At 42.4% G+C, this 12,350-nt stretch overlaps 1 protein-coding gene across 5 annotated transcripts in view; it reads left to right on the plus strand.

Annotated features, from left to right (window-relative positions):
• SMC1B (structural maintenance of chromosomes 1B) overlaps positions 1 to 12,350 on the plus strand; it is a 77,192-nt gene that overhangs the window by 39,299 nt on the left and 25,543 nt on the right. For all 5 annotated transcript variants that reach the window (XM_056797624.1, XM_056797622.1, XM_016425550.2 and 2 more), the window contains 2 exons: positions 3,996 to 4,175; positions 8,765 to 8,911. In XM_056797624.1, the coding sequence (XP_056653602.1) occupies positions 3,996 to 4,175; positions 8,765 to 8,911 (327 nt within the window). The remainder of the gene's footprint in view (positions 1 to 3,995; positions 4,176 to 8,764; positions 8,912 to 12,350) is intronic.

Raw genomic sequence — 12,350 nt, forward strand, 5'->3', positions numbered from 1 at the left:
GGTTATATGGGCGGTTTTTCTGTGAATTCTGGTTGCTTCAGACTAGTTCTTCCCAGCCTCCGAGGTTTCTTAGAGCGCTGGGTCCCTGATCACAGCCACACTGCCCAGGTGTTCAGCTCCGCCCAGATAATCATCGCGTGGTCTGCCACTGGTGTTTAGCTCCACGGAGATGTTCAGCACAGCCGCCCCAAGTACAGCTCCGCTGACCCCCGTGCTCAGCGCCAGGTTCTCCAGTGAAACCGCCCTGAGACGTTTTTTCCTGGCAGTCCCCAGATCCCAAGGACCCTGGAGTGCCCCCCCCCCCCCAGACAGAGACATTCCCCACTCACTCGCTGTCCCGGTGAGCGCTCAGGTAGCTCACTCTGGTTTGGTGGGGGAGGTGAGGTGGGGGAAGGGCGGCTCAGTTCACTTTTCTGTGCAAGCTTTTCCTCCTTCTTATTATAGTGTGGAAATGTTCAAGCCCCGCGTACCTTCACCTCTGTGGGATACTGGGGAGTCCTGTTCCGCCAAAGGTGATTTTTATGCTCCTTTGATGTAGTCTGTTTCATTCGGTGCCGGGGAGAGGAAGCGTGTGGCGTCTAGATTGCAGCCATGCTTACCCGGAAGTGTCCTTCATCTTTCTTACTTGGTTCTTAAACTCCAATTTGAGTTCCTTGGGTGCTTGTGACTAATCTCCATTTTTTTTTTAAGTTTGGATGGGTTTGTTTGTTTGTCATTATTTGCTGTCACCTCCATACTCTGCACCTTTTCTCCATAGAAGTTATCCAATGTCAAAGGCTTTCTCTGTTGTATCTTAACTTTTTTTGGTATTTGTGGATTGTAGTTCTTGGGTGTTGATGGCCATTGTGGTTTTAGTTTTATCTTCCCTTCTCAGCCAGAAGTCTGAGTGAGGAGGGCAAGCAGTACTCGATGTGGCAAGCTACAGAGTGGTTTTTGGCCTGAGGCTATTTTTTGAGTCTTTGTGGCATCTGCTGTGGTCAGGCTGTCTCTGTGCCATCTCAGCTCCCGCGATCCACAGGTTCCAAGTTTCACACCTAAGGTTTCTCACTGTCCTCAAGGGTAAGACTGTGGTGCCCTCAGCCAGCTCCCAAGAATTTAGAGATTGCCCTAGCCTTTGCTCCAACTCTGGTTCCATAGTTGGTATATGTGTGGGTGATCAGCTCACACTTTGGTAGGTGTAATGTTACCCCCTTATGGCGTGGAGATGCCCAAATTCTTCCTACCTTCAAGATTACACCCTACAGTAAAGCTTCTTTCCTTGTCTGATTTTGATTTTTGTCCTTTTGGGATGCTTTGTTGTGATTGGTAGTAGGAAGAGCTGCAGCCATCTTAGACCAGAAGTCTTCAGAGTGCATATCAAAACATATTGTTCTTACTTTTTGTGGGAGGGGGCAGGACCAACATAGGGGGACATGGATAATATGGAAATGTGTTCTGCATGGATATATGTTTGTATGTATATGCATGTGTATTATAATAAGGACCTTTTTAACCTTTTCATTGGAGGGGAGGAGAAAATTTATAACTAAATTAAAAGAATAAAAGAAAGCTCTGTGCTTTTAAAAAATAGATTGGAAACTAGATTGCAGAGTTGAGGAATTATAGGCAACAGTATGCATAGAAATTTCTAGAAATTTGAGTAAAGGAGAAAAACTTTTGGATGGTAGTTTGAGGAGATGGTAAGGTCTCATGCAGTGACGGCAAACCTATATAGCATGTGTGCCAAAAAGGGCACACAGAGCCCTCTCTGTAAGCACACCTGCAGTTGCCCACCAGAGTTCATTACAAGAAAGCCAAAGGAACTCAGGGTGGAGCTATTCCCTTCCCTCTCTCCATGCACCTGAGAACATTACTCACTTTACCTGCTCCTCTGCCCAACAGCCCAATGGAAACACTTCCTCCCTCCCCCGTCTGGGGTAAGGAGGGAGCAGTACTGAGGGGGCAAGGTTGGAAGAGGGATGTGACATTCAGTCTCTGGAGAAGGACAAAGCATTTGGTCTTGGGGGTAGGGGTGAGATCAGCACTTTGTCTCTAAAAGGTTCACCTTCTTGTGGATGAAAGACATGACCTGGGTAGAGAGGATTAATGCTCAGAGTGATCTGCTGGAGTATATGGGAGAAGATGAGATCAAGAGCTTGTATAGGGGCGTTGGCCTTAGTCAGGCATGAGAGAGTGAAATAGAAGCTAGAACAAAGGAGAGTGTGGTATGGATATGGGCTTGTAGGGAGTGGCTCTTGATATATTAGCAATGTTTAAGGCTAAGTCTTTATCCCAGAAGTAGAGATAGGCTTGAAGGGCGAAGAGAAGTTGGGACAGCTATGGTGTATGTGGGATGAAGAACCAATTAGGGAAGAGTCACGGGATTGCCTTGCTGTAGGGAGAACCCAGAGAAATCAATAAATTAGAAGTAGAGCTAGTCAGCATGTTTACTTAATTTGCTATAGTTCATTTCATTGTCTCAGCAAGAGCAGAGTAGACCAGTGGCTCAAGTTAGCAGAGTCAGCTTTGGATCTGTCCAGGCATGAATGACAGAAGGTCCAGGAAGCAAGAGATTTTTGGGTAGAGGACAGTGTAGAGTCAGTCTAGTTACCTGAAGGGTGAGGATGATTGGGATGGGCAGAAGGTGAAACCAGAATAGGAGAAGCAAGAGGAGTATCTGCATGAATCTCATTTCCTGACTGGATGGAGAAGGAAATGATGAGCCAGGCACTGAGCTCTCTAAGAAAAAATCAGAAGGTACCAGCCACCAGGATCTAGATTACATAGAAAATGTGGTTAAAAGTCACCTCAAAGGAGGAGGGATTGCTAGAGTCAGCAAATGGCCTTGGGGAACTCGGAGGCTTCAACCCCTCTAGGACCAGGTGTCAGGGTGAGGAGGGCAGGTGTTATAACTCCTAGAAAGCATGACCAGGGATGCACTGTCATCTGGAGAGAGCCAAGTGTCACTGAGGCCTAGAACTGAGAGCTGGCTCCTGCCCTTTCAAATCAGTTCTGCTGCCTGCTGGACTTTAATTTTCACCAGGTTGTCCCAGAATCATCTCAAATTGAGCATGTTCAAAATGTTTTTTTTTTTTAATTATCTTATTACCCCTCAACCCACTCATCTGCCTACATATCCTCTTTCTGGTCAGTTGTCTCTGAATTGGTCACCTTACCTGCCTCGATCTCCCTGCAGCCTTTAGGCCAGCCCTGTCCTCTGCTTACCCTTTCATGCTTTGGCCCAGCTGGCTCATTCCTGGCAGCAAGTAGAGTCTCTTAGATATTTGGTTTATTCATTCATTCTTTCAGGCTGTGGAATGAATGGAATGAAGGACTCAAAGCTGATTACAGTCTCCTCCTCACACATTGTGTGCACCAGCCAGGCTAGTCTCCTGACTGACCCTGCACCCAGCATTTCCCCTCCTGGTTCTGGGCATTCATTGTAGCCTGTGCAACAAGCCTGGAATAGTCTTTCTCCTTCTCCCATCAAAGCTCAGCACAAAAGCCTTTTTCAGTTGGACTTGACTGATCTCACCCATATTTTAGGCTTTTCCAAATCACTGTCCATTTAGACTTTGACTTTTTTGTTAGATTTAACTGACCTGGTGACTAGAAACTTCTCGAGTGAATGAGTCAGTCAACCAGCATTGATTAAGCACTTACCCTATAGGCCCAGTGCTGATTCTGGCTTTGTAGCCTTCATTTCTAGCCTGGAGCCCAACACAGAGTGGGGTGGTTCTTGAATACTTGGCCCTCAGCTTCCTCCTTGGTGGGATGAGGGGCTTGATCTAGATGGCCTTTACTGTCCCTCCGACTCCCAACCTGTGACTCTATGATCTTGGGAGCCCTCCGGAGATTATCTGCTCTTCTTAAAATAACAAAACAAGTAGTGTATTGCCTTCTCCTTCCACCTCACCTCATGCAACTATTGTTTTACATTGGGTTCTGCTTACCAAGACTGTCACTGTTTGGGGATGCCCACCATGCATGGCATTGTGCCTTATTACATCTTTCAGATCAAACCCATCAATGAAAGACTGAGGGAGATGAAAGGCTCCAAAATGGTAATAGATGTCGTGCAGACACAACTTCCACAGCTAAAGAAAGTCATTCAATTTGTGTGTGGCAATGGGCTTGTGTGTGAGACTGTAGAAGAAGCCCGGCACATGGCCTTCGATGGGCCTGAGCGGCTGAAGGTGAGAGGGACCAGACTGCCTGGATCTGGGAACTGGGATTGGATGTTGCTTGGGTGTCACATGTGTGCATTATATGTATACATGTATTATACATGGCCTTCAATGGGCCCGAGTAGCTAATTGGGGGGTGGGGGAGATGATGAAATGACTGAGGAAACAAAATTTAATCTTCAGAGCACATAAATTTCTTTTTGTTTTGTTTTTTAAACCCTTACCCTCCATCTTGGAATCAATACTAAGTATTAGTTATTGTAAAGATTAAAATTTAGGGGAGACTGAGGCAGGTAGAAATCAGTTTCTCTCTGCAAGGAGTATTATATTTTTTTAGAGGTTTATTAAAAGTTAAGGATTAAAAAAAATACAGGATAAGAAACATGTGGTGCCTAGGCCACAGAGGCCTAGACAAGACCTCACCTACATTATGGAAAGAGCCACGTCTGCCCCAAAACGGAAGTCCAAGAGTGAGAGCTCTCAAAAGCCTTTGCAATCAGCTTAAGTACCTTCTCGAATTCCATGAGATTACAAAGCATTTTGGGGAAGTGGAGCAAGGACTTGTGGGGATTGAAGTCCAGAGTTCAAATCTCAATTTTACATTCTCCCCCCACCCCGTTTGATCCTCTGGGAAGAAGTCCTTCCCCAAAGGATCATAAAAACATAATCAATTTAAAGATTACAATAATTTGAGGATAAAGAAAAAAAACCCCAATAATTGCTGAACGCATTGACAAAAAGCCAGTTAGGGGGCAGTCCCCTTTGGCATGAAAGTATACAAATGTTCAATCAACCACACCCAAAGTTCAATTTTGTGCAGCTTGTGGTCTGGAGGCATCTTCATTATGTCTTCTCCAACAGTTCAGTTTCTGGGTTCAGAGAGGTAGCATCTTCTTTACCTAAAATTATTCTCAAAAAGAATTTAAACTTTGCAATTTAAATAATATTACATGTATAATAATATTACATTCCCCATTAAGAGGGTGATTAAAAAAACAGGATCACTTAGGGATGCATGGCTGAGGTATGAGGTATATGAATCAATTGGCAAGAGATATAAAAAGGATATCAGAAAAATCCAAAGAAAAAAAGAAAAAACTCTGGATGAAAATATAGACTAGCAAAGTCTTATGTGAAAAAATTATAAGTAAAAAGAAAAATAAATCTAGAACAGGTCCTTGAAACAGGGCCCAATCAAAATGATCTAAGCAATGATGCATTTACCCAGCCAATAGCCAAGACTACAGAAAAGTACCACACTATGAGAGGCAGAAAAGGGGACCAGATTATAGGAGCCAAGGTTTTGAGGATACTCGTCTGTATTTTCAGAGTGAGTGTGGACACAAGGAAAGCCTATGTCTTAACACATGTTAAACATAGTAACCTCGAGTCTTCACACTAGGTTCAAGACCTTTGTATTGGCCTAGAAGTGAATCAATCCATCCTAGATTGGCTTTTCTTTGGCTCTGTGCAATGGCTCTTGTGTGTATATCTTGTCCTGGAATCAGACAGAATCATTAAGCAAAGTCCCATAATTTATTTAAATAATTAGTGGCATCATTTTTATAGTCACAAGCTTTTTAGGGCATGCATTAGCAAATGCATTTCAGACTTGTAGTACTGAAAAATCAAAACCTCAATGCTGGTGACATGTGCTTTAAATATAAAAAGGAGAGAAAAAATAAAAAAATAAAAAATACTGAAATAGTATATTGCACATACAAGAAAAATATAATAATAAAAGACCTTTAAAAAATTCAAAAATGTAGCTTATGATCATTGACACTGTGTCAGCTAAGAAAATATAAAATGCAAGGCTTTCTCACCAAAAATGAGATCCATTTCCTCTTAATATCTGGCCATGATCACTGTGAGTAGAAGGCAAATGAATTGAACAATAGTACAATTTTTCATTTTTAAAAATACAGTAGTACAAATATGTAGATATCAGTATCCCCAAAATTCTCAATAGCCCAATTAATTACAATAGCAAAAAAACACACTTTCATATTTCACATAAGTTGTATGACATTTAAAAGCCTATGAGTTGATGGATATTTGTCACAATTTTTACAAACATAGCAATCTTTCAACCTTGGTAATAAACATATTTTTTAAAACAAAGTAAAAACTCATCTTGGGTTAAGATGAAATCTATATATCATTCTGATGCAAGTAAAGTAATGAGCTGAAGAGTATAAATAAAGGGGTGCTCCTTTTTTGGAGGCTTTTTAAGGGTACAAATGCCCTGAGATTAACTGCCCAACTCCATTAACATATTTAGAAATGCGGGAAGGTTGGGGGTTATAAAATGTATTTCACTTCAGCTACTAGAATGGGCCTTACCTCGTGGTAGGGGCAGGCAAAAATAACCAGAGATTGTTAAAAAAAATTCCAAAAATCATATTTTAAAAACTCTTAAAATAATTTGAGATATTTAGCATATTAAATTTTCCAAAGGTGTTAATACAATTATAATCAGTTCTGAAGTCCATCTATCCTCAGCAAAATAGAAAAAAGCTGTTTTTTTCATATATGGGCTTATTCAATAATATTTTCTTTTTGCACAGTTATAGGGGAAAAAACAACAGAATTTTAAAACGCAGTACATTAAAAATAAATTCAATCAACCTTCAGTGTAAGAGAATAATATTGAATCCAGTAACATATGAATTTAACATCACAAAGTTAAACCTTAAACAAAACAATCAGGAAAAATGCTATAGAATACAGAGATTTGTATAAACCATTGGAGTCTGAAATGCCTTAAAATTTTCCAGTCTTTAAGGTTCCTTGGGTGTGTTTTTTTTTTCTTTTAATTAATTATCCATTTAAATGCCTATTGTCTGAAGGCAGAGTTGTAAGGGCTAGGCAATGGGGTCTGAGTGATCTGCTCCGGGCCACATGGCCATGAAGTGTCTTAGGCCAGATTTCAACTAGAGACCTCCTGTCTCTGGGCCTGGCTCCCAGTTCGCTGGGCCACCCATTTGCCCCTTCAAAGTTAAAGTTGAATCTTTGGGCTGAGTCTGCTCCCTGACAGGCAGGTGAAGTCAATGAAATTACCAGAAGAGTCAAAAGGTATCCTTTTAAACAGCCCATTGCTATTAAGGTTTCTGCTTCAAAAATCTGTTTCTTCTCCTCTCCCTTTTTCTCTCTCCCCTGATATGATCCCTCCTCCTGCCCCAGTCTACATGGAGCCCAGGCCGGCCGTCCACGTGGAGTCAATACCCCATCCACTTGGAGGCTTAGCCTAAGGGAAAATTACCCATACTCCTTTCCCTCTGTCTCTCCCCTCCACCCACGTGGTCAATACTGTTACCAGCTGGTCACAATGAGTCCCTAGTGATCTGCTCCAAGGAACTGGGTTTGTTGGGCAGGCAGGTCATCAGGTGATAACAATCTTGGTTGAATCAGGTGGGCCAGGTGATCGAGAGAAAGTCCACTGGGCCGGGGCCAGAGCCAGAGTGCAGACAAGCAGGGCTGAGTGGAGCGGGCAGCCAGGGTGGGGCCGGGAGAAGCGGCTGTCCGAAGAGGATGGCGGCGGCAGGCAGGAGCTGATCAACAGCTTTGTGAGGGTAAAAAAAAGACAAGCAGGGCCGGGAACTCGGGCACCAGGTGAGAGGCTGCAGAAGCAGGAGCAGGAGAGGGCCCTAGGCAGGAGCTGATCAAGATAGTTTTCTAAAAAGCATCTTGGACAGATGTGGTTTAAAAAAATTCTAGGCACTAGCTATAAAGATTAAATCAGAAGATTGAGAATTTTTTTTCCCGGCACGTGTTTTTTCTTATTCTGTATTTTCTTTAATCTTTAACCTTTAATAAACCTCTAAAAAATATAATAATCCTTGCAGAGAGAAACTAATTTCTACCTGCCTCAGATGCCTCAGTCTCCCCTAAATTTTAATCTTTACATTATAAGGCTGAAGAATAAGGGCTAGGCCCATGTTGGTGAACCTGTGGCACAGAAGGGGCTGCTCCCTTCCTCCTCTCCCTGTTCTCCTGAGGGACATTTCTCACATGACCTACCCCTCTGCCCAGCAGCCCAATGGGAGCACTTCCTTCCTCCCCTGTCTGGGGTAAGGCAGGGGGCTCACATGAGGTGTGAGAGTTGCAGTTTGCACACTTGATCTCTAAAAGTTTGCCATCATTGGGCAATGAGAGTTAAGTGACTTTTCCAGGGTCACACAGCTAGGTAGTGTCTGACATCAGATTTGAATCCAGGACCTCTCACCTCCAGGCCTGGCTCTCTATCCACTGAGTCACCTAGATGCCCTGAAACAGACTAGCTGTAAGTGTTGAAGTTGTATCTAAACAAAGAGTTGCATCATAAGGAAGAAGAAAAGCCATTCCACCTTGGTCTTCCTGCCTTTGAATGTGAATTTGACTCTGGCTCCCTGTTTTCTGTTAATTTATTGAATTTGTGGTGAAAGGCCTCCTGCTGTTTCTGCAGAAAGCCAACTTGACGACCTGGGTTCAGCCTTCCCCTCTAATGTTTCTGTTGAAGGCCAACAGGGGCTCCTGTACTGTCTCTACATGTTTTCTTTGGAAATATTTACCTGTCAAGACAACTTGTACCAGCTGAAATCAGTTTGAATTCACAGACGGTGGCTCTTGATGGAACATTGTTTTTGAAATCTGGAGTAATATCTGGAGGATCAAGTGACTTAAAACTCAAAGCAAGGTGCTGGGATGAAAAGGAAATAAACAAGCTCAAGGAGAGACGAGACCAGCTCATCAGGGAGTTAAAGGTAAGTGGGTGTGCTCATACTAAAAGAGGATGTTTACCCAGAGCATTGTTGGGGAGACTTCTGGCTGGCTTCCTCAGTGCCACCCAAGTGAATAGTGATCATTGGCTTTTGATAGATAGCTCCATTTCAACTCTGGCTCTTCATAACTGACAGGTACTTACTTCACAAATAGGTGATGCAGCTGTTCTTATCCCTATTCATCCAGCAAAGGGACTGAAGCTCAGGGAGGCCTTATTAGACTGGGTGGTATATCAAAGACTGGAACTCAGTACTTTGGAGTCTAATTCCAGTGTATTTTCCAAGAAGTTTTATTAACTTAAAATAGATTTTTTTAAACTACCTTTGTCAATATATAATCAGAATTTTCATTTTATTTTAGAAATATGATTTATTTTTTATTTTTTTTAAAGTCTTTACCTTCTGTCTTAGAATCAATACTGTGATTTGGCTCCTAGGCAAAAGAGTGGTAAGGGCTAAGCAATGGGGGTTAAGTGACTTGCCCAGGGTCACACAGCTAGGAAGTATCTGAGACCAAATTTGAACCCAGGACCTCTCATCTCTAGGCCTAGCTCTCAATCCACTGAGCTACCCAGCTGCCCCCTAGAAGTAGGATTTAGACGTGGAAGAGACCTTTAAGGTCAGTCATATTCAGCCCCCTTGTTTTTACAAATGAGGAAATTGAGGCTTAAGTATTTGTTCAGAGTAACATAGGGAATAACAGAGCAATAATGACAACAACAACTAGTATCTTAATAGTATTTTACAATTTTTATCTCATTTTGTTCTCAGAACATAGCAAAGTTATGACTTGCCCAAAATCACACAGCTAGGAACTATATGAGGCTGACATTGAATTCAGGTCTTCTTGATTCCAGGTTCAGAACTCTAACCACTTTGGCCCCACCTAGCTGCTTCAGGGTATAATTTTATATATAAACATAGGATCATAGATTTAAAACTTTTTTTATAAATGAGGAAACTGAGGCAGATAGAGGTTAAATGCCTAGTCACCAGAGTCTCCCAGCAAGGAAATGGTTAAATGGAACTTGATGCTAGGTCCTTCTGACTCCAGGCATGATGTTTTGCCCACTGTACTACCCAACTGCCTCCTAATTATGATCCTGGTCCTGTGACTCTAGGGCCAGCCTCTTTCCAGTGCCCCATGATTTATAATTTAGAAATACATGGATACCAAACTAGATATAATCACTTTTGATGGTGCTTAATTGTTTGTTAAGTGACTGCACATATTTCCCCCTAACTTAAGGTGTCCTTTGGAGAATCCAAGAATTGGAAGGGACCATCAAGTTGGGCACCTTGCTTAATCACAAATCCCTTTTTACTGCCCCACCTTCAACAAGAGATAGTCTAGTACTTCCTTCCTTCCTTGAAAACAGAACAGTTTCCTGCCTGCATTCCTGTGGGAAATCTTCAAATGGCATCATATTGACTGGTCCCTTGTGGAGAATATCAGAAAGAGGATGTTTGTCTAAGGAGGGCTTAGACTGCTGTGAGAATTAGACCTCAAGAGCATCAAGGATGGGCACCAAAAGCTGACTTTCCATCACTGGGGGTGTGACTCACTTTTTAAAGGTAGATTCTAAATGTCCAAGTAGCCTTCGCTAAGCTTTGAAAAAGCTCCCACTTAGGGAGCCTAAAGGCTTTTAGTCAATCTGCCTGGGTTCTCTGCAGCTGCCAGCTCTGTTGTACTCACCTCCTCAGACTCTCTTTTGATCCTATTACTTCCAGGATCTTTCCTCCTTGGTTTTGTGACCAGGGTTATGTGATGATTAAAATAGTGGGAGTCATAAACTGTTACAGATAAAAGAGTGGTTGGCTTAAATTGTGACTGCAGAAAATATGGTTTCAAGACAGTGTCTTGTTTTAAATCAAATATAAGGTGGTCGCCAGGGAAAAATTCCCAAATATTAAATCTACCCAAGTCAGCTGGGTTTAATAGAGATTTTAATACAAATGAGGAATTAATGAAAGAGAGAGAGAAAAAAGGAAATAATGAGAAAAAGGGATAGACCAGCCTAGGCTGAAAACTCTAAGAGAGAGATCAGTCAGTCTTTTATCCACTCACCACAAGATTTGTCCAAGCAAGTGTTCAGAGAGACACCAGCTGCCTCCTCCAATTCAGCTTTTCCCAGCTAAATCTCTCGAGACCACCTTTTGACCTTCTTTTAAAGGGAATTTTCTCCTATGTCACCTTCCCTAAGTCCTCACATCTACCAATCACAGTAGACATTTTTCCAAAGGACAGACCATTCTAAATTCACCCCTGAGTAGACTTAAACTTTTGATTAAGTTCACACCTGAAAAAAACCTCTGAGTAAGTTCTCACCTCTTTGCTCCTTGTAAATTCACAAGTTGCCTGACCTTTATAGGTACTTAGCACCCTTTTGTATTAGATCTAAAAATAGGGGCACAGTTTAAGAACTTTTGCCTTACTATAAGTATGGGTTTAAGTATTTTTCATTGTTCAGAGCAAGGAGTTTCTTCCCCTAAAGCATGCTTAAGTAGGGGTGGAGTAGAGGTCTCACATTCCTGATCTAAGTAGAGGTTTCACATTCCTGATCTAAGTTCCTTCATTGTTTAAAATGGGGAATGGTCTTAAAGCCAAATCTTATGAAGTAGGGTATGAGAATTTTTAAGATTCAGTTATCCTTGACCCCCTTCTCTTCTCTCCACACTAATGTGTTGGCTATATGGGCTTCCACCAAAACCCAGCTCAGCTTCCTCTCTTCCAATTTTAAATGTCAGCTCTAAGAATTCTCTCTTTCTTCAAGCTGCCTTTTACAACCCTGAACAGGCTTGTCTTGTGTCTTAGATAGCTCCCCCATGGAGAATGAAAGCCCCTTGAAGGGTAGAGCTACTTTCAGTGTTTTGCCTTTGGAATCCCATACCAGCATCCTGTCTCAGGCCAAGGACCATAATCTACCTGGGTAATCATTTGTATGTTTCCAAAAAGATCAGTCAGGTGTGAAGGAAATGGCAATATTTATCTTGGAGAAGAGAATCCTTAGGAGGAGCTGTGTTGGATGTCTTTAGCTATGTGAAGGTATTCATGGAGGAGAAGGAGGAGACTTGTTCCTCATGGCCCAAAAAAGCAGAATTAGGACCAGCAAGCCAAAGTTCAAGGAAGAACCTCACAGCCCTTGATGCCATCCATCCACAGAACAGTTTCCTGCCTGCATTCCTGTGGGAAATCTTCAAATGGCATCATATTGAATGGTCCCTTGTGGAGAATATCAGAAAGAAGATGTTTGTCTGAGGAAGGGGCTAGACTTGGTGGCCTTGAAGCCCCCTTCATCTCTGAAGCTGGGATTGGCATGACCCATGACTCAGAAGGGTTACCATGTATTTCTAACTGCCCAGTAGGTGGTTTATTCTTTTGGAGTATATGTGTGTGTGTGTGTGTGTGTGTGTGTGTGTG

This window comes from Monodelphis domestica, chromosome 5 (assembly GCF_027887165.1).
Source record: "Monodelphis domestica isolate mMonDom1 chromosome 5, mMonDom1.pri, whole genome shotgun sequence".
Lineage (NCBI taxonomy): Eukaryota > Metazoa > Chordata > Mammalia > Didelphimorphia > Didelphidae > Monodelphis > Monodelphis domestica.